A 25,489-nucleotide genomic window follows, 5' to 3' on the forward strand; every position below is an offset into this window, starting at 1 on the left:
TGCTGCAATAGCCCATCCGTGAGAAGGACCGAGATGCTGTTCTCCATACTACTGTCGTACTGTGCCATTATTTGTATGTTTGGCCCGCCAGTTCGCTTTCACGATTCTTTCCATTCTCCTTCGACCTCTCGTCCACAGGACTGCCACTGACTGGATGTTTTTTGTTTGTCGCTCCATTCTCTGTAAACCTTTTAGACACTCGTTCGTGCCAATGTTGGACAACATCAGAAACAACATCAGGGAGGATTTTATATTTTCTTTATTCAAAATGTATTTTAGAGCATTGACATTAGACATTGTTCATTGCTTTTTTATTTATTTCACCTTTATTTAACCAGGTAGGCTTAAACCCTGTATTAAAGCCGTTTAGTTAATTCATGCATTGTCAGTGGTCACGGTGCTCCTTATGTGGAATACGAGGTCAATGTGTAATTACTGAAGAGATGTGCGTAGCTTTTATTCGCTGTTTGTGTTAATGCTCCGCGTTCATCCAAAAAAGCCCTTCTTTTCTGAAGACACAAAAACACAGAGGTTAGTTGTATAAACATTCACAAGTGGGAGTAACAGCTAAATTATAGAGTGTAAACACACACACGGTAACCCACACTTCACACACAGTGAACCAAACCCACACACTCCTTACCTTTCTCAGTGACTTTGTAGACTGTTACCATGCCGGCCTTGATGTGGTCTGCGACGTGGCAGTGCAGCAGCCAGGAGCCTGGGTACTTAGGTCTCATCTTCACCGTCTGGAAGGTGCCTGGGAACAGTTCAAACACGTCTGCACGGTGGGACCCTCCACTCAGCTGGGGAACACAGGACCAGAGAATATATGTAACCATTTAGTTAAGTCAGATTCAGATGTATTAGTCCTAGGCTAGAAGAGCAAGGGCTCGATTGAGTTTTATAGTGTGATTTGGAATTAAGGTCATTTCCGATTTGAGCCATCCTATGCAGCGTTTACTGTGAATGCAGTCTCCGGCTAATGCGGGAACATTTGCCTTTAAATTTCTATAAGGCTGTAGCCACACCCTGTGTTCCCAAGACAACCGTGAAGAAAAAGAAGATAAAGTGTATGCATACTTGACTGACCGCCTACATCTGGGCTTATGGTCCATAATTCAATGTGGTCTTCAATGTGACCTCTCTGTTCTGTTTTAATTTTTTTAAATAAAAGTTCTGATGATTTAGAGCTTCATACACTTAAATTGGAGGAAAGTTATGCTGCTTTGAAAGTTTCCAGGAAAGATTGAGGAAATGTACACCTAATGATTATAATTTTTTTTTTTATATGGTCAAATGGGATCTTACCTTATAGTCAAAGCTGTGCCCGTGGAAGTGGGCAGTGTGGATGTCTATCTCGTTGCCCATCCCCATCAAGTACCAGTACACCTTGTCCCCCACTTCCATGTTCAGTCCCAGCAGGTTTCCATACAGCTGCCCGTTGATGCCTACAGCAGAGATATGTCAGTGACAAAAACATCAATTTATCCGGGGCAGTATTTATCAAGTGCCTCAGAGTAGGAGTGCTGATCTATAAAAGGCAAAAACTGATCCTAGATCACTCCTGTGAATAGGCCCTGGTCCCACTTTAAACAAACAATAGCTTTTTAAGGCCTATTAATGAAGGCTTAATAAACCCCTTTTTATAAGGCCTATATAAATGCTTCAGAAATCATTAAGCAAAGGCTTTCCTATTAACGGTGGCAAAATAACATACACCCCTTTCTTTCCCCAGCCTCACCATGCATTTTATTGCTTTCAATGAAGTCCTCATCCTCTTTGATGTTCCTGGTGGGGGTCTTGATGTTTGTTTTGATGTTGTCGTCCAGGTACCAGGACTCGTTCTCATCAAACACCATGAAGAGGAGAGCAAACTCTTCCACTTCCTTCTTCAGTCCAAATGATCTCGCATAGCTGCGTCTACATATCACTAGGGGACCAATTAGACCGCTGTACAGGTCCTGGGGGTAGACACCAATATGTAAATATGTGTGTTAACGTATATGTATTTATATGTATCCTATATATACAAAAGTATGTGGACACCCCTTCAAATTAGTGGATTCGGCTACTTCAGCCACACCCGTTGCTGACAGGTGTATAAAATCGAGCATACAGCCATGCAATCTCCATAGACAAACATTGGCAGTAGAATGGCCTTATTGATGAGCTCAGTGACTTTCATTGTGGCACCGTCATAGGATGCCACCTTTCCAACAAGTCAGTTTGTCAAATTTCTGCACTGGTAAAGCTGCCCTGGCCAACTGTAAGTGTTGTTATTGTGAAGTGGAAATGTCTAGAACAGAGCTGCACAACCCTCTTCCTGGGGATCTACTGTCCTGTAGGTTTTCAGTCCTACCCTAATTTAGCATATCTGATTCAGCTAGTTAAGGTTTTGTTGAGCAGCTAATAAGTAGAACCAGGTGTGTTAAATTAGGGTTGGACTGAAAACCCACAGGATGGTAGATCTCCAGGAAGAGGGTTGGGCAGCCCTGGTCTAGGAGCAACAACGGCTCAGCCGCGACGTGGTAGGCCACACAAGCTCACTGAACGGGACTGCCAAGGGCTGATGCGTGTTGCACGTAAAAATATTCTGTCCTCGGTTGCAACACTTATTACCACATTTCAAACTGCCTCTGGAAGCAACATCAGCACAAGAAGTGTTCGTCGGGAGGTTCATGAAATTTCCATGGCTGAGCAGCTGCACACAAGCCTAAGATCACCGTACACAATGCCAAGTATTGGCTGGAGGGGTGTAAATCCCGCCGCCTCTGGAGCAGTGGAAGCGCGTTGATGAATCATATTTCACCATCTGGCAGTCCAAGGGATGAATCTGAGTTTGGCGGATGCCAGGAGAACGCTACCTGCCCCAATGCATAGTGCCAACTGTAAAGTTTGGTGGAGGAGGAATAATGTTCTGGGGCTGTTTGTCATGGTTTGGGCTAGGCCTCTTAGTTCCAGTGAAGGGAAATCTTAATGCTACACCATACAATTACATTCTAGACGATTCTGTGCTTTCCTATTTCAGTGTAACAATGCCCCTGTGCACAAAGCGAGGTCCATACAGAAATGGTTTGTTGAGATCGGTGTGGAAGAACTTGACTGGCCTGCAGAAAGCCCTGACCTCGACCCCATGAAACACCTTTTGGATGAATTGGAACGCCGACTGCGAGCCAGGCCTAATTGCCCAACATCTGTACCCAACCTCAATCATGCTCTTGTGGCTGAATGGAAACAAGTCCCCACAGCAGTGTTCCAACATCTAGTGGAAAGCCTTCCCAGAAGAGTGGAGGCTGTTATAGCAGCAAAGGGGGACCAACTCCTTATTAATGCCCATGATTTTGGAATGAGATGTTGGACAAGCAGGTGTCCACATACTTTTGGTCATGTAGTGTACAGTTGAAGTCGGAAGTTTTCATACACCACAGTCAAATACAGTTTTTCACCATTTCTGACATTTAATCCTAGTAAAAATTCCCTGTCTTTGGTCAGTTAGGATCACCACTTTATTTTAAGAATGTGAAATGTCAGAATAATAGTGGAGAAAATTATTTATTTCAGATTTTATTTCTTTCATCACATTCCCAGTGGGTCAGAAGTTTGCATACACTCAATTATTTGGTGGCATTGCCTTTAAATTGTTTAACTTGGGTCAAACGTTTTGGGTAGCCTTCCACAAGCTTCCCACAATGAGTTGGGTGAATTTTGGCCCATTCCTCCTGACAGAGCTGGTGTAACTGAGTCAGGTTTGTAGGCCTCCTTGCTCGCACACACTTTTCTATAGGATTGAGGTCGGGGCTTTGTGATGGCCACTCCAATACCTTGACTTTGTTGTCCTTAAGCCATTTTGCCACAACTTTGGAAGTATGCTTGGGGTCATTGTCCATTTGGAAGACCCATTTGCGACCAAGCTTCAACTTCCTGACTGATGTCTTCAGATGTTGCTTCAATATATCCACATAATTTTCCTGCCTCATTATGCCATCTATTTTGTGAAGTGCACCAGTCCTTCCTGCAGCAAAGCACCCCCACAACATGATACTGCCACCCCGTGCTTCATGGTTGGGACGGTGTTCTTCGGCTTGCAAGCCTCCCCCTTTTTCCTCCAAACATAACGATGCTCATTATGGCCAAACAGTTCCATTTTTGTTTCATCAGACCAGAGGACATTTCTCCAAAAAGTACGATCTTTGTCCCCATGTGCAGTTATAAATCGTAGTCTGGCTTTTTATGGCGGTTTTGGAGCAGTGGCTTCTTCCTTGCTGAGCGGCCTTTCAGGTTATGTCTATAGGACTCGTTTTACTGTGGATATAGATACTTTTGTACCTGTTTCCTTCAGCATCTTCACAAGGTTCTTTGCTATTGATCTGGGATTGATTTGCACTTTTTGCAATTATGTTCAGCTCTAGGAGACAGAACGCGTCTCCTTTCTGAGCGGTATGACGGCTACGTGGTCTCATGGTGTTTATACTTGCGTACTATTGTTTGTACAGATGAACGTGGTACCTTCAGGCGTTTGGAAATTGCTCCCAAGGATGAACCAGACTTGGGAGGTCGACAATTTCTTTTCTGAGGTTTTGGCGGATTTTTTTTGATTTTCCGATGATGTCAAGCAAAGAGGGACTGAGTTTGAAGGTAGGCCTTGAAATACATCCACAGGTACACCTCAGAGAGAATAAAGGAGACGGCATCGGTCAAAATCGTGATTTATGACCCTATGCGTCTGATTTATGACCCTATGTCCGGCTGGTTCGTACATGCACAAATAAGGGCATCCGGTCTGGACATCCTGGCGGGAAGGTGTCACGTGGTTAGGGTCATATAGTTTTATCCTGTTCTGTCACGTGTTAGAGTGTGTGTTATATCTATATTGCATCTCTTTGAAGTTGTCATGATGATTGATGTGTAGGGCCCTCATTGAACTGGGGGGGTTGTGTTTGAACATTTCAAAGAGGATGACCACACACCCCCCTATTTTATTGCTCTTAGGGTTGTTGTCTATGAATTAGGAATGTCCGGGGGGTTATGTGTTGGAGGCACACGTCTTATAAATAGCCCCAGACACACATGCGGCCCCAGAACACTAAACAAGATTTTAAAAATAAAAACCCTGAACATTAAACAGAAAATTATGACTCCTAGGCCAATTCTCGGGGTACTATGCGTCTCTTGTCGCGAACCCAATGATAAAAGCATCGAGGATCTTTGGGGTGAGGCCCCAGAATGTTTTAAAGAGTTTTTGGATACTAGTGATGGCCACATGACATATATGTTCAAACCTGAGGATTCAACGGTGAAGATTTTCACAGACAGAGGCCCCAGACCCCTTTATCATGCAAAAGTCGGGAGTTTTTCTCCTGCACTGCGTATGAGAGAATGGCTTAAGATACGGCTAGCGCTCTGTCAAATTAAACAGGCCCTGAGTGGTACAGCCGTGCCAGGTTATGCTATGGAAGAGAGGGTGGAGGGTCGCTATGATTTACAAGCCATCAGGATCTCTTCAATGGCTTATAGCCCCGACTCCAAAGTGACAATTTTAGCATGTGAACAATTTGATAGTACAAATGCTACCAAGTCTGTAAATTCATATGTATTATCGAAAGCCTGCAAGGATGTGAATTTTTTTATGCCTGTGTTTAGCTTTAAATGGAGGGATTACCCTATATTCATAACCCTGATTTGTACTATCAAATTGTTCACATGCTAAAATTGTCACTTTGGAGTCGGGGCTATTAATACATTGTTCCCCTAGCCTGAGAGGATGGAAGTTCAATATGAGGCTAGATATAGTAGGTTAATGTTAACTAGCTGACTCATCGTTGCCCATGAAAGGAAGTTAGGCTAGCGAGCAAGCTTTTTAGCCAGGTTGCCCAGGACAACAAAAACTAAAAGTGTGTACTGTATGACAGTCATAGACCATTTCATCAACATGAAAGAGAGGATGGCATTGGCATTTCTCTACAAGTAGGGTGAGTAAATGTATTTTCTACGCACACACACACACCAGTGGAGGCTGCTGAGGGGAGAACGGCTCATAATAATGGCTGGAACAGAGCCAATGGAATTGCATTAAACACATAGAAACCATGTATTTGATACCATTCCACTGATTCCGCTCCAGCCTTTACCACGAGCCCGTCCTCCCCAATGAAGGTGCCACCAACCTCCTGTGATACACACACACACACACACACACACACACACACACACACACACACACACACACACACACACACACACACACACACACACACACACACACACACACACACAGAGAGAGAGAAATCAGAACTACTGAAAACAACATCATATTTAGCTTACGTTGATTGGACTAAATAGTTTTTGGTATCTTTTAGTTGTCACTGTATTAGACTACTCATAGGTGAATTGATCATGTTGAAATAGTGGAGGCAGCTCCTGTTTTCTTTGAAACTTGCGGTAACTCTCCGTGGTTCTAAATCAATAGTTTTGGAGAAGGTGGGAAACATTAACTTGTTTGACCATGCTGTAGGTCATGTAACTGTTTGTTACATGCAATATGCTTTGTGGACTTCACCGGACAGAGGTTAAGGTCCAGATTTGTGATGAAACAAAGGTGTGGTTGAATTTATTCTGAACTAACAGGTTATAGAGCAAACGCAATTATCACAACACATACAACACATACCTTGACTTTTTACACATTTTATTACGTTACAGCCTTATTCTTAAATGGATTAAATCGTTTTTTCTCTTATCAATCTACACACAATACCTTTTTAATTACAAAGCAAAAACTGTTTTTTAGTACTTTTACAAATGTATTAAACAAAAAAAAATGAAATGTCACATTTACATAAGTATTCAGACCCTTTACTCAGTACTTTGTTGAAGATCCTTTAGCAGCGATTAGCAGCAATTACAGCCTCAAGTGTTCTTGGGTATGACACTGCAAGCTTGGAACACCTGTATTTGGGGAGTTTCTCCCATTCCTTCTCTGCATATCCTGTCAAGCTCTGTCAGGTTGGATGGGGGGCATCGCTGCACAGCTATTTTCAGGTCTCTCCAGAGATGTTAGATTGGGGTCCGTGCTCTGGCTTGGCCACTCAAGGTCATTCAGAGACATGTCCCGAAGCCACTCCTGCATTCTCTGGGCTGTGTGCTAAGGATCGTCCTGTTGGAAGGTGAACCTTCACCCCAGTCGGAGGTCCTGAATACTCTGGAGCAGGTTTTCATCAAGGATCTCTCTGTACTTTGCTCCGTTAATCTTTCCCTCGATCGTGACTAGTCTCCCAGTCCCTGCCGCTGAAAAACATCCCCACAGCATGATGCTGCCACCACCATGCTTCACCGTAGGGATGGTGCCAGGTTTCCTCCAAACATGAAGCTTGGTATTCAAGCCAAAGCGTTCAATCTTGGTTTCATCAGAACAGAGAATCTTGTTTCTCATGGTCTGAGAGTCTTTAGGTGCCTTTTGGCAAACTCCAAGCATGCTGTCATGTGCCTTTTACTGAGGAGTGGCTTCTTCCATTTAAGAATAATGGAGGCCACTGTGTTCTTGGGGACCTTCAAAGCACCAGAAATGTTTTGCTACCCTTCCCCAGATCTATGCCTTCACACAAACCTGTCTCTGAGCTCTACGGACAATTCCTTCAACTTCGTGGCTTGGTTTGTGCTCTGACATGCACTGTCAACTGTGGGACCTTATATAGACAGGTGTGTGCCTTTCCAAATCATGTCCAATCAATTGAATTTACCACAGGTGGACTCCAATCAAGTTGTAGAAACATCTCAAGGTTGATCAATGGAAACAGGATGTACCTGAGATCAATTTCGAGTCTCATAGAAAAGGGTCTGAATACTTATTTAAATAAGGTTTTTCTGTTTTTATTTTTAATACATTTACAAACATATCTAAAAACCACTTTGTCATTATGGGGTATTGTGTGTAGATTGATGAGGATAAACATTAATTTAAACAATTTTAGAATAAGGCTCCTGAGTAGCGCAGCAGTGTAAGGCACTTCATCTCAGTGCAAGAGGCGTTACTACAGTCCCTGGTTCAAATCCAGGCTGTATCACATCCGGCCGAGATTGGGAGTCCCATAGGGCAGCGCACAATTGGCCCAGCGTCGTCCGGGTTTGGCTGGGGTAGTCCGCCATTGTAAATAAGAATTTGTTCTTAACTGACTTGCCTAGTTAAATTAAGGTTAAATAAAAAATAAGGCTGAAACGTAACAAAATGTGGAAAAAGGGAAGGGGTCTGAATATTTTCCAAAGGCACCGTATGTTGTAATATGGCTTTTTGTTTTGACATGTTTTGGCTTCCCCAGTGATTTTACCCATGGGCGTCAGTTAAACTGCAATACCAGGTCAAAACTGTAGGAGCAGTGAAACCCGTGTTTTAGACCGGAACCTTGGCCCCTTGGGCTGAATGGCACCAAAAAATAGTTAAGGATCATAGTGAAAGTGGCCGTGACTAGAAAGTTTTTTGTTTGGCAGTTCTGCTAATCGTAATTTACATAGGCTTTCCAGGGCTTTTGGCAATGCTAGGTTGCTATGCAGTAGCCAACCAGCAGAGCTCGTGACTTCACGCTCCCAGACCGGACACTGGGGGCCGAGTCAGACATCTTGATTCTATGTTTAGCGGAGATCTTCTGTGACTAAAGTGACTCGGGAGGGGTAAAAAAAAACAACTTTAGCTTCTGTACGTGTGGTCTGGATCACTCGTAGATGTTTTTATGTGTGTAAGTCTGGGAAACACCTTGGCTACTAAAGATAGATAGTAAGAAGGTTCTAACGATGATCTCAACGCTACTAAAGGCTCTGGGGAAACCCGACCCTGATCTTGAGATTGAGCTTGTGGCTCAGTTTGTGGTATCTCATTTACCTTGATGACGTTGACTGTGGAGTAATAAGCTCCCACACTGCATGTCTCCTGTTTGTCTGTAGGCCCAGCTGTCTTGGGGACATACCATGTGTATGTCTGTGTTTCACCTGTATGGGACAACTCTGCTTTAGGAAACTAACTCTCACTCACTACAAAGTTATTATTCTGTAGAACAGGGTCATGAAATATATATGAGTAACCATAGTAATAAAAGATAAGTGACACACATAGGTTTTTGTAGCGATTAAAAGTACTTTCTGCTATTGAAACTACTACATATCACTATCACAAATCCAATGTCTATATCACTAGCTGGTCAAATCCAACATCTATAACACTAGCTGGTCAAATCCAATGTCTATAACACTAGCTGGTCAAATCCAATGTCTATAACACTAGCTGGTCAAATCCAATGTCTATATCACTAGCTGGTCAAATCCAATGTCTATATCACTAGCTGGTCAAATCCAACGTCTATAACACTAGCTGGTCAAATCCAATGTCTATATCACTAGCTGGTCAAATCCAATGTCTATATCACTAGCTGGTCAAATCCAATGTCTATAACACTAGCTGGTCAAATCCAACGTCTATAACACTAGCTGGTCAAATCCAATGTCTATAACACTAGCTGGTCAAATCCAATGTCTATAACACTAGCTGGTCAAATCCAATGTCTAAAACACTAGCTGGTCAAATCCAACATCTAAAACACTAGCTGGTCAAATCCAACGTCTAAAACACTAGCTGGTCAAATCCAACGTCTAAAACACTAGCTGGTCAAATCCAACGTCTAAAAAACTAGCTGGTCAAATCCAACGTCTAAAACACTAGCTGATCAAATCCAACGTCTATAACACTAGCTGGTCAAATCCAATGTCTAAAACACTAGCTGGTCAAATCCAACGTCTAAAACACTAGCTGGTCAAATCCAACGTCTAAAACACTAGCTGGTCAAATCCAACGTCTAAAACACTAGCTGGTCAAATCCAATGTCTATAACACTAGCTGGTCAAATCCAACGTCTAAAACACTAGCTGGTCAAATCCAACGTCTAAAACACTAGCTGGTCAAATCCACCATCTAAAACACTAGCTGGTCAAATCCAACGTCTAAAACACTAGCTGGTCAAATCCAACGTCTAAAACACTAGCTGGTCAAATCCAACGTCTATAACACTAGCTGGTCAAATCCAACGTCTATAACACTAGCTGGTCAAATCCAACGTCTAAAACACTAGCTGGTCAAATCCAATGTCTAAAACACTAGCTGGTCAAATCCAACGTCTATAACACTAGCTGGTCAAATCCAACGTCTAAAACACTAGCTGGTCAAATCCAACGTCTAAAACACTAGCTGGTCAAATCCAATGTCTAAAACACTAGCTTTTCAAATCCAATGGATTATGGGTGTTGTTTATTTTACCTGGCTTAGTTTCTTTGACTTGTGGAACGTCTGTCTTCACCCCATGTGCATGAATAGAGTAAGGTCTTGTGGCCATGTTCTTGAAGACTATATTGACTTTGTCACCAATGTCTGCATGGATCATAGGGCCTGGGGAAAGAAACAAGTGGGGTCATCAATCAGGATTCATAACAGGTCAGTTTAATAATGAAAATAATGTAAAGTCATCGCTTGGTCCCTGGGAAGTAAAGTATGGCGATTAAATTCCATATGTTATGTACGTACTAAGCCTACTGTACCGCCAAACCCTTTATACTACAACTTACCCAGAATCAAACCCTTTATACTAAAACTTACCCAGAACCCAACCCTTTATACTACAACTTACCCAGAACCAAAACCTTTTTACTACAACTTACCCAGAACCCAACCCTTTATACTACCACTTATCCAGAATCAAACCCTTTATACTAAAACTTACCCAGGATCCCCAGGTGTTGCATGTCTGCTGATCTCTCCTTCTGTTTGGTGAATTTATTGTTGGTGAACTCCCTGTAGACAACTTTCTTGTAGATGGAGCCGATGAACTTACCCTGTTTATCAATGAAATCATTTCCTGGACTGGAGACAAAGAAAACATACTGATGTATTGTAGATCCATGTCTCAAACATGGAACAGGAATGTTTCTAGGGTTATGGTTATGGCCGGGGTTAGGGTTGAGCTGGGGTTAGGGTTGAGCTGGGGTTAGGGTTGAGCTGGGGTTAGGGTTGAGCTGGGGTTAGGGTTGAGCTGGGGTGTAAACATGAAGCTAGGGTTATGGCTGGGGTTAGGGTTGAGCTGGGGTTAGGGTTGAGCTGGGGTGTAGACATGAAGCTAGGGTTATGGCTGGGGTTTGGGTTATGGCTGGGGTTAGGGTTGAGCTGGGGTGTAGACATGAAGGTAGGGTTATGGCTGGGGTTAGGGTTGAGCTGGGGCTGTGGACATGAAGCTATAGTTAGGGTTAGGGTTGCAGAATTCCTGGAACTTTCAATAAATTCCCTTGTTTTCCAGAAATCCTGGTTGGAGGTTATAGAATCAGGAGAGAATATAAGACATGAAGCTAGGGTTATGGCTGGGGTTAAGGTTGAGCTGGGGTTGTAGACATGAAGCTACGGTTAGATTACCTATGTATGAGGCCATGGTACATCTCCTGCTCCCAGGTCCGGTTGGGGGAGTAGTCCCAGTCTATCTCAATGGCAGCAATGTAGTAGGTCTTAGAGTGGAGCATGATCTCTGACTGCCTGCTGAACATACTACACTTCTGCACAGTGTAGTTGGCCCTCATACCTCCCTGGTAATGGTCTGTCGTCTTGCACACCACCTCAAACTGACCTGGAGGGGGGAAACAAATCCATTGTCTGTCATTATAATTCGTTTTAATTGATTTTCAATTAGAACAGAAGTAAACATTTACGATTCTGTCTGCCCCTCCATCCATCCATCTGCCCATCCATCCATCTGCCCATCCATCCATCCATCCGTCTGCCCATCCATCCATCCATCCATCCATCCATCCATCTGTCTGCCCCCCCATCCATCCATCCATCCATCCATCCATCCATCCATCCATCTGTCTGCCCATCCATCCATCTATCCATCCATCTCTCCATTAGTCCATCCATCCATCCATCTATCCATCCATCTCTCCATTAGTCCATCCATCCATCCATCCATCTATCCATCCATCTCTCCATTAGTCCATCATCCATCCATCCATCTATCCATCCATCTCTCCATCCATCCATCTGCCCATCCATCCATCTATCTCTCCATTAGTCCATCCATCCATCCATCTATCCATCCATCTCTCCATTAGTCCATCATCTATCCATCCATCCATCCATCCATCCATCCATCCATCCATCCATCCATCCATCCATCCATCCATCCATCCATCCATCCATCCATCTCTCCATTAGTCCATCCATCTCTCCATCCATCCATCCATCCATCCATCCATCCATCCATCCATCCATCCATCCATCCATCCATCCATCCATCCATCTATCTCTCCATTAGTCCATCCATCTATCCATCCATCTCTCCATTAGTCCATCCACCCCTCCACCCATCCGTCCATTCATCCATCCATCCACCCGCCCACCCACCCACCCACTCATCCACTCATCCATCCATCCTTCCATTCATTCCTCCATGCATCCCTCCATCCATAATGTGTCCTACCCATGCTGTCTGGCTCCATCATGACAGTGTGGGAGATGTGAGGGAACACGTTCATGACGTCTCTGCGTGTCTCTCTGTAGATGAACCTGTTCCCTTCAAAGTATAGGCCGTGGATATCAGCCTCAGAGCCCAGGCCAGACAGGTGCCAAGACACCTTGTCCCCCTTACACATGGTCAGCCCTGGAAGGTTCCCATACATGTAGCCATTTATTGCTGTGGGAACAAGACATGGAAAAGTTAGTGCCCTACAGAAGACCAGTGAGAGGTTGAAATGTGTTAGGTTGTTGGTAACTGCTGTGTTTTGGTGTTTACTTTTTTTTATCCATAGGGAAATCCCATTACAGTATAGGCTTTTTGAAAGTAACTGAGAAGGAATGAGTTTAATTGCAACTTTGCCAAAGAAGAATTGACATGTTTTGTAGCTGAATTAGCATCACAGTTTAACAAGTTTCCATGATAGATCAGTGTTCTAAGGCTGTATTTACACAAGCAGCCCAATTCTGATCTATTTCCACTAATTTGGTCTTTTGACCAATCAGATCAGCTATTTTACAAATAGTTGGGTAAAAGACCAGCACTGGACTGCGTGTGTAAACACAGCCTAAAAGACTCACAGTGCATTTTGTTAGATTCCTGGAAGTCCTCATCCTCCTTGTTGACAGTTTTAGGAGCCTTGGTAAACTGGTTAATGTTGTCATCCAGGAACCAGCTCAGGTTCTCATCAAACACTGTAGCCAGCATGTGGAACTCCTTGTTCACGTTTTTCTGAAATGGGAAATAAACGTGAAAATAATTGATGTGAGTGCTCTGTCTGTATTTGACCTATGTAATGCCGAGTCAGCTGATGAACACATTCCAGATTCAATATTTCAACACACTGACAATAAAGGTATTCAACCAATTCCAATTCCATTTCTTTACCTGTTTCCCTTTTTTGAGGGTCTTTTTTTTGCAGACCAGGAGGGGTCCAACAAGGCCGGAGCTGGTGTCTTTGACAGGGTCCACGGCTGAGTAGTAGAAGTATGTAATGCAGTCTGCATCGTCCGCCACCGGCCCACCATCCTTAGGGACCACCCACTCATAGGTGTGTGTGGTGCCTGGTTTAACCAGCGCTGCCGGGGGAGGGGTTACAGTTCCTGGAGGGTAGGGGTGGAGGTCAATAAGATAAAGATTCCATGGCTTGGTGATTAGTTCAATAAATGGTCTGTGTTACGGCAAAAACATGCTATCCCGGCAAACATGCCCACATTGGCACTGTCTCCTGACCCCTCCTGTCTCAGCCTCCAGTATTTATGCTGCAGTAGTTTATGTGTCGGGAGGGCTAGGGTCAGTCTGTTATATCTGGAGTATTTCTCCTGTCTTATCCGGTGTCCTGTGTGAATTGAAGTATGCTCTCTCTAATTCTCTCTTTCTTTCTCTCTCTCGGAGGACCTGAGCCCTAGGACCATGCCTCAGGACTACCTGGCATGATGACTCCTTGTTTGTCCCCAGTCCACCTGGTCGTGCTGCTGCTCCAGTTTCAACTGTTCTGCCTGCGGCTATGGAACCCTGACCTGTTCACCGGACATGCTACCTGTCCCAGACCTGCTGTTTTCAACTCTCTAGAGGCAGCAGAAGCGGTAGAGATACTCTGAATGATCGGCTATGAAAAGCCAACTGACATTTACTCCTGAGGTGCTGACTTGTTGCACCCTCGACAACTACTGTGATTATTATTATTTGACCCTGTTGGTCATCTATGAACATTTGAACATCTTGTCCATGTTCTGTTATAATCTCCACCCGGCACAGCCAGAAGAGGACTGGCCACCCCTCATAGCCTGGTTCCTCTCTAGGTTTCTTCCTAGGTTTTGGCCTTTCTAGGGAGTTTTTCCTAGCCACCGTGCTTCTACACCTGCATTGCTTGCTGTTTGGGGTTTTAGGCTGGGTTTCTGTACAGCACTTTGATATATCAGCTATAGAAGGGCTATATAAATACATTTGATTTGATATTGATGTGCTGGGCTTGGTGTGGGCTAGCCCGTGCTGGGCTTGGTGTGAGCTAGCCTGTGCTGGGCAGTTGTAGGCTAGCTGTGTTGGGCTTGGTGTAGGCTGGCCCGTGTTGAGGTGGTGTGGGCTTGTCTGTGTGAAAGGTTGGTGTAGGCGATCCCGTGTTGGGCTGATGTGGGATTGGTGTAAGCTAGCCTGTGTTGGGCTTGTTGTGGGCTAGCCCAATGTTGGGCTGGTGTGGGCTAGCCCGTGCCCATCTTGCCCACCAAATAGCCACATGGGGCCAATTGGGTCATGTTTGCTGGGTATCTTTCTCTGATTCTGCTCTTCTCTGTGTCACTGAGGCTCTCTGCATTGCCAAAGCTGACTCTCTATCCTCTGCTCTTCTCTGTGTCATGGAGGCTCTCTGCACTGCCAAAGCTGACTCTCTCTCTTCTGTTCTCATCCTCCTAGATATATCTGCTGCCTTCAACACTGTGAACCATCAGATCCTCCTCTCCACTCTCTCAGGGCTGGGCGTCTCATGCTCTATCAGATCCTCCTCTCCACCCTCTCAGGGATGGGTGTTTCAGGCTCTATCAGATCCTCCTCTCCACCCTCTCAGGGCTGGGCATCTCTGGCTCTATCAGATACTCCTCTCCACCCTCTCAGGGCTGGGTGTCTCAGGCTCTGCACATTCTTGGATTGCATCCTACTTGGCAGATCTCTCCTAGCAGATGATGTGGAGAGGATCTGTACTCTCACGTGTGGTATTCCCCAGGGCTCGGTTCTAGGCCCTCTCCTATTCTCTCTATACACCAAGTAACTCGGACCCATCATACCTTCACATGGTGAGGAATACCTTTCGTGAACTAAGGCTTTACTTTTGAGTTTTCTTCTTACTTGCTCTGACTTTGCTGATCTCTACTTTATTGTGGAAAAATGTCCTTACTATGACTGTGATATGTGGTTGTCCAACCTAGCTACTGTATCTTAAGATGAATGCACTAACTGTACGTCACTCTGGATAAGAGTGTCTGCTAAATGACTAACATGTAAATGTAAAATAGGCCTACAGTCATAATAGGTTCTGTGCTTATTCTGGAGTGATGTAAATGTTGTGTGTACACTGCCACCAGGGCTCAGTAACTAACCAGCCACTACTGTAGCTAATGTCCTAGGTTCCACTGTCAGACCACTGAATATAGACTTTTAGACTTTACACTGTGGATGTCTATCATCACTACCTAGCAAGAGAAAATTAAGTGACATTGTTTAGTTTTATTTGGACTGTGTTTGGTAAGAGAAAGACCCTGGTGACCAAACATAAAACATCCCTGGCCAGCCGGCCGGGTCCCCACCTCCTCCTCAGTGTGGCTAAACATCTGCACGAACTGGATACCAGGGTTGGGGTTCAATTCTATTTCAATTCCAGTCAATTCAGAAAGTAAGGGCTTGATTCAATCCATAGTGCTGAAGATCCGTGCTGTTTAAAGGTAATTTTCGATTGAGCTGACATATGCAGCGTTTACAATGAATGCAGTCTCCGCGAACGATGGCACACTGCCTTTAAATTTCTATCACGCTGTAGTGCTGATCATTAGTGCTACGGATTGAATCGGACCCATTGAAAAGCTTTCAATAAAATTGGAATTCCAATTGACTGGCATTGAAATGGAATTGACCCCAACCTTGCTGGGTACTGTAGTTATATAAGAAATAGGTATAAATGAGCATACTTACTCGTCTCCTTCTTGATTTCTCTGAGTTTTTTGGCAGTGTAGGATTCTGTGAAAGCATTAGGAGCGTTAATTGATGGTATGAGACATCAGAAAGGAAAGGAAACTTTTTACTACAAAAATAATGTTAACGGTGTTGTCTTGAAAATGAAAAGGAGCTCAGATGCAATATTTCATCACCTAATATCCAATGTTTCAACAGACAAGCTGTCCTCATCAGGGTGTTGACTTAACATGTAGTAAATAATCATCACTCAATATGTTACTACTTCTAACCTTCCAGTTCATTATAGTAGAGAGTCCCTGACTGCTCGACGCTGTACTGCACCCCATGTGGCTGCATGGAGAACGGACGGCTGGCCTTGTTCTTAAACACCACCTTGATGGTGTCTTCTTCCTCAGCCCTGATCACAGGACCTGCAACACACACGGCAGCCATTCAGTCATTAATACATTTATAGAAATATGCAATTTAGCAGTCGCTTTTATCCAAAGTAATAAAAAGTATGCATGCATCATTTTTTTTTTTTTAAACGTTTGGGTGGTCCCGGGTATCGATCCCACTATCCAGGTGTTGCCATGATCTACCATGTATTATAAACTGGGTGGTTCGAGCCCTGAATGCTGATTAGCTGACAGCCATGGTATATCAGACTGTATACCACGGGTATGACAAAACATATTTTTTTTACTGCTCTAATTACGTTGGTAACCAGTTTTATAATAGCAATAAGGCACCTCAGGGGTTTGTGGTATATGGCCAATATACCACAGCTAAGGGCTGTATCCAGACACTCCGCATTGTGTTGTGTGTAAGAACAGCCCACAGACGTGGTATATTGGCCATGTACCACAAACCTGCGAGGTGCCATTGCTTAAATCGACAGAGGACCCACTACAAGACTAGGGAGATAGATCTCCTACTCCCGGAGCAACAGAATTAACCTGCAGTATGAATGAACTACAGTGACTAGTGAAAGTTGAAACATCCATTGCATAGTCTTCACATTTTAAAATGACCTCTAAAATGGGATTCAATTGGATTTACAGAGTTAGAGGCATAAATATCATAGCCCCAAAAAATGCTAACCACCCCTGTTATTGCTGAGAGGTTGTTTTCGGGGTATGATCTTTGTGCCTCTAACTTTCTCTCTCATCATTATTAATGATTCATTCATGAGTATCTGTAATCAGCGTAGCATCCACATTAATGTGAAAGCGTTCAGAAACATATTCTGTTCTTATTTAAATAAAAAGTGACTCCAAAATGACACAATTCATTATTTACCATTAATTTCCATTTTAATTTATTTTGATTGAACCTTTATTTAACTAGGGACGTCAGTTGAGAACAAATTATTATTTACAATGACGGCCTACCAAAAGGCAAAAAAGGCCTCTTGCGGGGACGGGGGCCTGGGATTAAAAAATAAATAAAAATACAATATAAATATAGGACAAAACACACATCACAACAAGAGAGACAACACAACACTACCTAAAGAGAGACCTAAGACAATAAAATAGCAAGGCAGCAACACATGACAACACAGCATGGTAGCAACACAACATAACAACAACATGGTAGCAACCCAACATGGCAGCAGCACAACATGGTAGCAGCACAACATGACAACAACATGGTAGCAACACAACATGGCAGGAACATAACATGGTACAAACATTGTTGGGCACAGACTACAGCACAAAGGGCAAGAAGGTAGAGACAACATTACATCACACAAAGCAGCCACAACTGTCAGTAAGAGTGTCCATGATTGAGTCTTTGAATGAAGAGATTGAGATAAAACTGTTCAGTTTGAGTGTTTGTTGCAGCTCCTTCCAGTCGCTAGCTGCAGCGAACTGAAAAGAGGAGCGACCCAGGGACGTGTGTGCTTTGGGGACCTTTAACAGAATGTGACTGGCAGAACAGGTGTTGTATGTAGAGGATGAGGGCTGCAGTAGATATCTCAGATAGGGGGGAGTGAGGCCTAAGAGGGTTTTATAAATAAGCATCAACCAGTGGGTCTTGCGGCAGGTATACAGAGATGACCAGTTTACAGAGGAGTATAGAGTGCAATGATGTGTCCTATAAGGAGCATTGGTGGCAAATCTGATGGCCGAATGGTAAAGAACATCTAGCCGTTCGAGAACACCCTTACCTGACCATCTATAAATTACTTCGCCATAATCTAGCATGGGTAGGATGGTCATCTGAATCAGGGTTAGTTTGGCTGCTGCGGTGAAAGAGGAGTGATTACGATAGAGGAAACCAAGTCTAGATTTAACTTTAGCCTGCAGCTTTGATATGTGCTGAGAGAATGACAGTGCACCGTCTAGCCATACTCCCAAGTACTTGTATGAGGTGACTACCTCAAGCTCTAAACCCTCAGAGGTAGTAATAACACCTGTGGGGAGAGGGGCATTCTTCTTACCAAACCACATGACCTTTGTTTTGGAGGTGTTCAGAACAAGGTTAAGGGCAGAGAAAGCTTGTTGGACACTAAGAAAGCTTTGTTGTAGAGCGTTTAACACAAAATACAGGGAGGGCACAGCATTAGGCACAACATAATCCAAAGCACAACCAAAACAAACTGCAAATGCTTCCAACAAGTTTGTAGAATCACATGCTTGATGTGTATTTAGTCATTGCGTGCTGGGAATATGGGACCAAATACAACATTTTTGACTACTACACTATAAGTGAATTTCTCTGAATAGTAATGACACCTGCAAATGGGGGACATAAAGTGCTTTCATTTCTAAAGAGCAAAAAAAGATATGTAAGAAAATACTCTGAAGTTAAAGGAGTGTCCATTGTTTTCATCAAAATTGCTCAATACATTTGGTTGGGAATTATTGATGGACAGAAATATTCAAACTCTGTCTGTAATTTTCAAGCAAATTTAAGTCAGGACTGAGTCCACTCAGGAACACTCAACAAGAGCATAATAATTGATTGGACTAAATTGTTTTTGGTATCTTTAAGTTTGTTTTCAGTGTATTAAACTAAGCATATATAGCCTTGTTGATTTCATGATGTTTAAGTTGAAATGGTGCTGAAATAGCGGATTCAGGGCTCGTGTTGTCTTTGTGCTGACTTGTAGTAACTCTGAGCTTGTAAATCAGTAGTTGTTCAGTAAACTGTCGCAAACATTAACTTGCTTAACCATGCTGCAGGTCATATAACTGTTTGTTACATGCAATATTTGCTTTGTGGACTTCACCACAGATGTTTCTCTCCGGTTTTGTGATGAAACAAATGTATGTGTAGTTGAATTGATTCTGCCACTGTGTGACTGTTGTCTTTTTGTTGTCGCGGCCTTATTGTATATCACGGTGGCATGTGAATGAATGGGTTGTAGAGCAAACAACGCAAATATCACAACAGGTTTAATATGGCATTTTTACTGGCTTGGCTTGGCTTCCTTAGTGATTTTACCCACGCACCGCTACTGCCAATTTACACCTTTTGGAAAGCCATTCTGGTGTGTCTTTGTCATAAAAATTGGTGTAATTGTCCCTGGGCTTTGCTCCTTTCATATTTCTTCTGATCCTGACAAACTCCCCAGTCCCTGCAAATGACAAGCATACCCATAACATGATGCTGCCACCACCATGCTTGAAAATACAGAGGGTTTCCCGTCTTGTGGCATTATCATGTTATGGGTATGCTTGTCACCAGCAGGGGAGTTTGTTAGGATAAAAATAAATATGGAAGGAGCAAAGCCCAGGTAAAAAGTTAAAACCCGCCTCAGTCTTTTGATTTTGAAAAAATCAATGAATATATGTTTCCCTAAGAGTTTGTCGAACATTATTCAAAATTATTCACAGCCATAATGGCTGTCAACAGTTCTTCCACCAAGTATTAACTCAGGGGTGTAGACTAACAGTAAACAACAGGTATAGACTAACAGTGAAATGCTTACTTATGTGCCCTTTCCCAACAATACAGAGAGAAAGAAAATAGAAAAATAATAGAAAAGTAATAACTCATAATAATAAATACACATTGAGTATAACTTGGCTCTATACATGGGTTACCAGTACAGAGTGGATGTGCAGGGCTACGGGGTAATTGAGGTAGATATGTACATATAACTAGGAGTAAAGTGACAGATGATAAACAGTAGCAGCAGCAGATGTGATGAGTTAAAAAAAGTAAAGTGCAAAAACGGTCAATGCAGATCGTCTGGTTAGCTATTTGGTTAACTATTTAACTAACTGTTTAGCAGGCTTAAGGCTTGGGGGTAGAAGATGTTCAGGGTCCTGTTGGTCCTGCATTGGTACCACTTGCTGTGCGGTTGCAGAGAGAACAGTCTATGACTTGGGAGGCAGGAGTATTTGACAATTTTTAGGGCCTTCCTTTGACACCACCTGGTATAGAAGTCCTGGATGGCAGGGAGCTTGGCCCCAGTGATGTACTGGGCCGTACGCACTACCCTCTGTAGTGCCTTGCCAAGCAGTCACCATACCAAGCGGTGATGCAGCCAGTCAAGATGCTCTCAATGGTGCAGCTGTATAACTTTTTGAGGATCTGAGGGCCCATTCTCAATCTTTTCAGCTTCCTGAGGGAAAAGAGGTTTTGTCGTGCCCTCTTCATGACTGTGGTTGTGTGTGGACCATGATAGATCCTTAGTGATTTCGACACTGAGGAACTTGAAGCTCTCGACCCGCTCCACTACCGCCCGTCGATTTGAATGATCAATCAATCAATACATCCTATTATGTATTTTTTACTAATATGGACAGTTTTATATAATTTTTCTTTCACTTTGAAAATGTGGAGTAGGTTGTGTAGATCGATAGGAAAAGAATAGAATGTAATCCCTTTTTAGATTTAATTTCAAGGCAGCATAATGTGAAGACTGTGCAAGGGGTGTGTAGTACATTACCCAGAATCCCTAGGTGCAACTCCTCAGGTGTTCTCTCCTTTTGCACGGTGAAGGTGTTGTCTGTGTACTCCTTGTAATGGACCTTTTTATATTTCCCCCCAATACGATCGTTACCTCTCTGGAAGAACGTCTCTGAATCACTGAGGACATTCAGGAGGGACAAAGAACATGGCAACAGTCAGATCAGCACCAATACAAGGCCAGAAAACAACCACCCAGTCCCTTTCTATATTTTTTGGACCAGGTTTAAATTGGTAATGGGCAATAGTTACACACTCAAAAATCCCTTTTCAACTTAAAACAAGTGCGCCCAAACCACAGACGACAGTGATGTTACTGACCCATCTGTGTTCAGAGGTTTCCCTGTGCCGTGGTTGACCTGTGAGGGGGCATAGTCCCACAGCACCTCCTCGGCAGCGATGAAGTACTCCCTCACCTCCCCGCTGGGCCGCGGCTTGTGGACGGCCGGGAAACACTTCTTTACCTCAAAGAGGGCCTGCATGCCCGCTGAGGTGAGGAAATCAGAGGAAGACAATCACTTTATCCCATCAGACACAGACGTCAGTTTAACATTTGATTGAGTTGTCAACTAACGTGAATTCATTGTGAAATCAACCAAAAATGTCTACCATGTCATTGAATTTAGGTTAAAAGTTGGGTGAAGAAAGGATATTCCTTTACACGGAGGAACTTTTTGCAAATCCAATCAGTTTTCCTCGTTGATTCAACGTTATCACATTGAATTGTTTGTTGAAATAATGTAGAAACAGCGTTGATTCAACCTGTCTGTGCCCAGTGGGATGTTACATTAACTTTGACTCTGGCAAAAAAAAATTCACTCTGTGACATTGTCTTGTAACTTGTTGGGGAGTTGTTGTACTACCTTCTGATTGGCTGTCTATCTGGGCCCTAAGAATCTCGGAGTAGGTGATTAATTTTAACCTTCTAGATCGTTATTACTAATAGCATATGGCAAGGGAACACCTGGTCCTACAATGGATCAGCACCCTATTCTCTGACATGCTTTTTGGATACAGTCCTTGGCTTGTAAAATACATACCCATCAGGTGGTCGTTGACCTGGCAGCTCAGCAGCCAGTGACCAGGGTTGTCAGCGGTCATCTCCACATTGGTGAATGTGGCTGGGAACAAGCTGACTGCGTCTGTGTGGTGACCAAGGTTGGTCAGGATTTGGCCGTGAAAGAACACTGAATGGATGTCCACCTCATTGCCCATGCCAATCAGGTGCCAGTGGATCTTGTTTCCGACACACATGCTCAGGTCAGGCAGGTTGCCGTACACAAAGCCATTGATCGCTGCAAGACAGTGGACACACTGTGTTAGTGACCTATGATCGTGCGCGCGCGTGTGTGTGTGTGTATTAGTTTTATTTATGTTAATAATCTCACAGTGCATCAGGTTGCTCTCCTGGAATGCTTCATCCTCTTTGTCTACTTTAGTTGTGGGCTGTTGTGGGCTATTGGCTGCTGTTGATGGCTGTTGTGGGCTGTTGGCTGCTGTTGATGGCTGTTGTGGGCTATTGGCTGCTGTTGATGGCTGTTGTGGGCTGATGGCTGCTGTTGATGGCTGAGTGCAGTAGGTCTTGATGTTGTCGTCCAGGTACCAGCTCATGTTCTCGTCCGACACAGTGAACATCAGGACGTAGGAGTAGTCTGCTGCCTTGTCACCATAGACATCCAGGGTACCTGCGCATCTCAGAAATAAACATCCATGTACATGAAAACATACTATGGCCTTTATGACACAGGGAGATGGTGTGTGTACTCTCTTCTCTAATCTCAGGATCACTGTTCCTCCTTAATCGCCACAATGGGCTAATAACACTATACATAAAACTCAAACAGTTCATTGTTTACATTTTTGTATTTTTATTTAACCTATATTTAACTAGGCAAGTCAGTTAAGAACAAATTCTTATTTACAATGACAGCCTACACCAGCCAAACCTGGACGACGCTGGGCCAATTGTGCGCCGCCCTATGGGACTTCCAATCACGGACGGTTGTGATACAGCCTGGAATCGAACCAGAGTGTCTGTAGTGATGCCTCAAGCACTGAGATACAGTGCCATAGATCGCTGCGCCACTCGGGAGCTCCAGTGGTGCAACATGATGTTGTTCTAAACCAGATCAGACCTACTGTTCATAACCAGCGTTTAGGTGCCCGATAAAAAGCCTGTACCTTTTTTACAGATGATGAGGGGTCCTACAAGTCCTGAGGCGATGTCTTGAGGTGCGTGGAGGTGGGAGTGATAGACGCGTGCCAGGCAGTTGGTGTCCTCCTTGGTGGGGGCGTGGGTGTCGCTCAGGACCCACACGTAAGTGTAGCTCTTCCCAGGATCCACCCGGTCGTCATGTTTCTCCGCATCCGTCGTCTCGTCCGGGTACAGAGCACCTGGCAATATGGGAGTTATCTGGATCAGTGACTGACTTCCATTTGTCTTGGGGGGGGATACAGGCAGGTGGGAAAGGTGGACGCAGGGACTGAACCCCGGTCCCCATCATGTGACTTGTGCCAGGAGTATTACCCACCCTACTCACTCACTACAGTCATAGGATTCACATTAGAGGGTGTCACTCCACTCACTACAGTCATAGGATTCACATTAGAGGGTGTCACTCCACTCACTACAGTCATAGGATTCACATTAGAGGGTGTCACTCCACTCACTACAGTCATAGGATTCACATTAGAAGGTGTCACTCCACTCACTACAGTCATAGGATTCACATTAGAAGGTGTCACTCCACTCACTACAGTCATAGGATTCACATTAGAAGGTGTCACTCCACTCACTACAGTCATAGGATTCACATTAGAAGGTGTCACTCCACTCACTACAGTCATAGGATTCACATTCCATCATCTACAGATGGCTCCACACTCCATAATTAAAAGGGCAACACAATCCATAATTAAAAGGGCAACACAATCCATAATCTCTGTTGCCTGCAGTTATGGCAAATGTCCATTTGTCTTGGAGGTTACCTTGATAATTATAGGATATTCTTTCCTCTATTCTACTATTCTAGACATCTATTCACATCCACTCACCCTCACTGGTCTTGTTGTACATGACTCCATGGGAGTGGATGGAGTAGGCCCTAGTGGCCATGTTCTTCAGATGGACCTTGATCACGTCCCCTTCCTCAGCCGACATCACAGGGCCCAGGAAGCCCAGCCACTTGGGCTTGGTTATCTCCTTTGTGTAGGTGGCGTCAGTGTACTGCAGGTAAACTGCTTTCTTGTACACACTGCCGATCCGCTGGGGCCCACGCTCCAGGAACATAGCAGCGTGTCTGTAGTGGAGTGGAGGGGGTTAAGAGAAGAGACACAATTAACATTTCTACAGACACACAGGGACTATGGAATGGATTCATCGCAAAAAAAAGTCTACATAGTATACAGTCTATATTACTTTAAAAATATATATATAAATAATAATCTAAATATTCTTCCACTTTTGACAGTATTTTGCATAGATCAATGCCAACAAAAAAATACAATTAAATCAATTTTAATCTCACTTTGTCACACAACAAAATGTGGAACTAGTCAAGAGGTGTGAATACTTTCTGAAGGCTCTGTATAATGTAGATTTCACTGTAGTATATCATATCAATACTGTGTTCAACTAATTCTTAAAACACTCCTACCATAACTTCCCAAAACTTCTACATATACAGTCTGTGTGTGAATATATATATATATAGTAGGCCCTAATATATATTATTATTTGTATTTTATTACTTCATCATGACAGTTGTACTGAATTACTCACTCATCTTCCTTCAGCAGTTTGTTGAGGATGATGTTTTTCCCAGCGGGAGCATAATCCCACTGGATCTCCTGAATCCCGATAAAATATTCCCGTGTGATACAGAACCCAGTGGTGAAGCACCCCAGTAGAAGGAGCAGGCTCGCTGTAGAACTCTCCATTTTGGCTCCAGGCAGGCAGATTACTTTTGTACAGAACTCACAACCTTTTATAGATACTGGGGTGATGGGTCCACACAGCCAATCACAAACAGGCAATGTGACCTCACTCAAACACACACAGATGCAGAATCTCCAGACCTCTGACCTTTGACCTGGAGAAGGCCATCACTTATTTTCCCCAAATGGTATGTAGTACCTTATGTCTATCTGACTGCTAAAAGCACATACACACACATTGGTTTTACTCTTCAAGTGGGGACCAAATAAACGTATTCTCATTCAAAATCCTATTTTCCCTAACCGAACCTGAACCCCAAACCCCTAACCCTAAACTGAATCCCTAATACTAATTCTAACCCTAAACCTTAACCCCTGAGCCTAAATTATAATTTTTTCCTTTTGGGGTCTGGCAAAATGTCCTCATTTTT

The 25,489-nt window shown here is 43.6% G+C and overlaps 1 protein-coding gene across 1 annotated transcript; it reads right to left on the reverse strand.

The window, feature by feature from the left end:
- Positions 1–243: 243 nt before the first annotated feature.
- On the reverse strand, positions 244–25,091 carry cp (ceruloplasmin). The gene is made up of 20 exons (XM_014123624.3): positions 24,904–25,091; positions 24,177–24,421; positions 23,304–23,516; positions 22,511–22,807; positions 22,163–22,417; positions 21,444–21,609; positions 21,103–21,242; positions 16,484–16,624; positions 16,212–16,256; positions 13,422–13,636; positions 13,115–13,265; positions 12,501–12,713; positions 11,441–11,648; positions 10,758–10,897; positions 10,298–10,426; positions 8,873–8,979; positions 1,745–1,964; positions 1,312–1,451; positions 644–806; positions 244–509 (listed from the first exon to the last, which is right to left on the reverse strand). Exons 1-20 carry the CDS (start codon positions 25,059–25,061, stop codon positions 487–489), a joined length of 3,369 nt encoding a protein of 1,122 aa, XP_013979099.2. The 5' UTR covers positions 25,062–25,091; the 3' UTR covers positions 244–486.
- Positions 25,092–25,489: the final 398 nt, after the last annotated feature.

Source organism: Salmo salar, chromosome 10, assembly GCF_965601325.2.
Source record: "Salmo salar chromosome 10, fSalSal1, whole genome shotgun sequence".
Classification (NCBI taxonomy): Eukaryota; Metazoa; Chordata; class Actinopteri; order Salmoniformes; family Salmonidae; genus Salmo; species Salmo salar.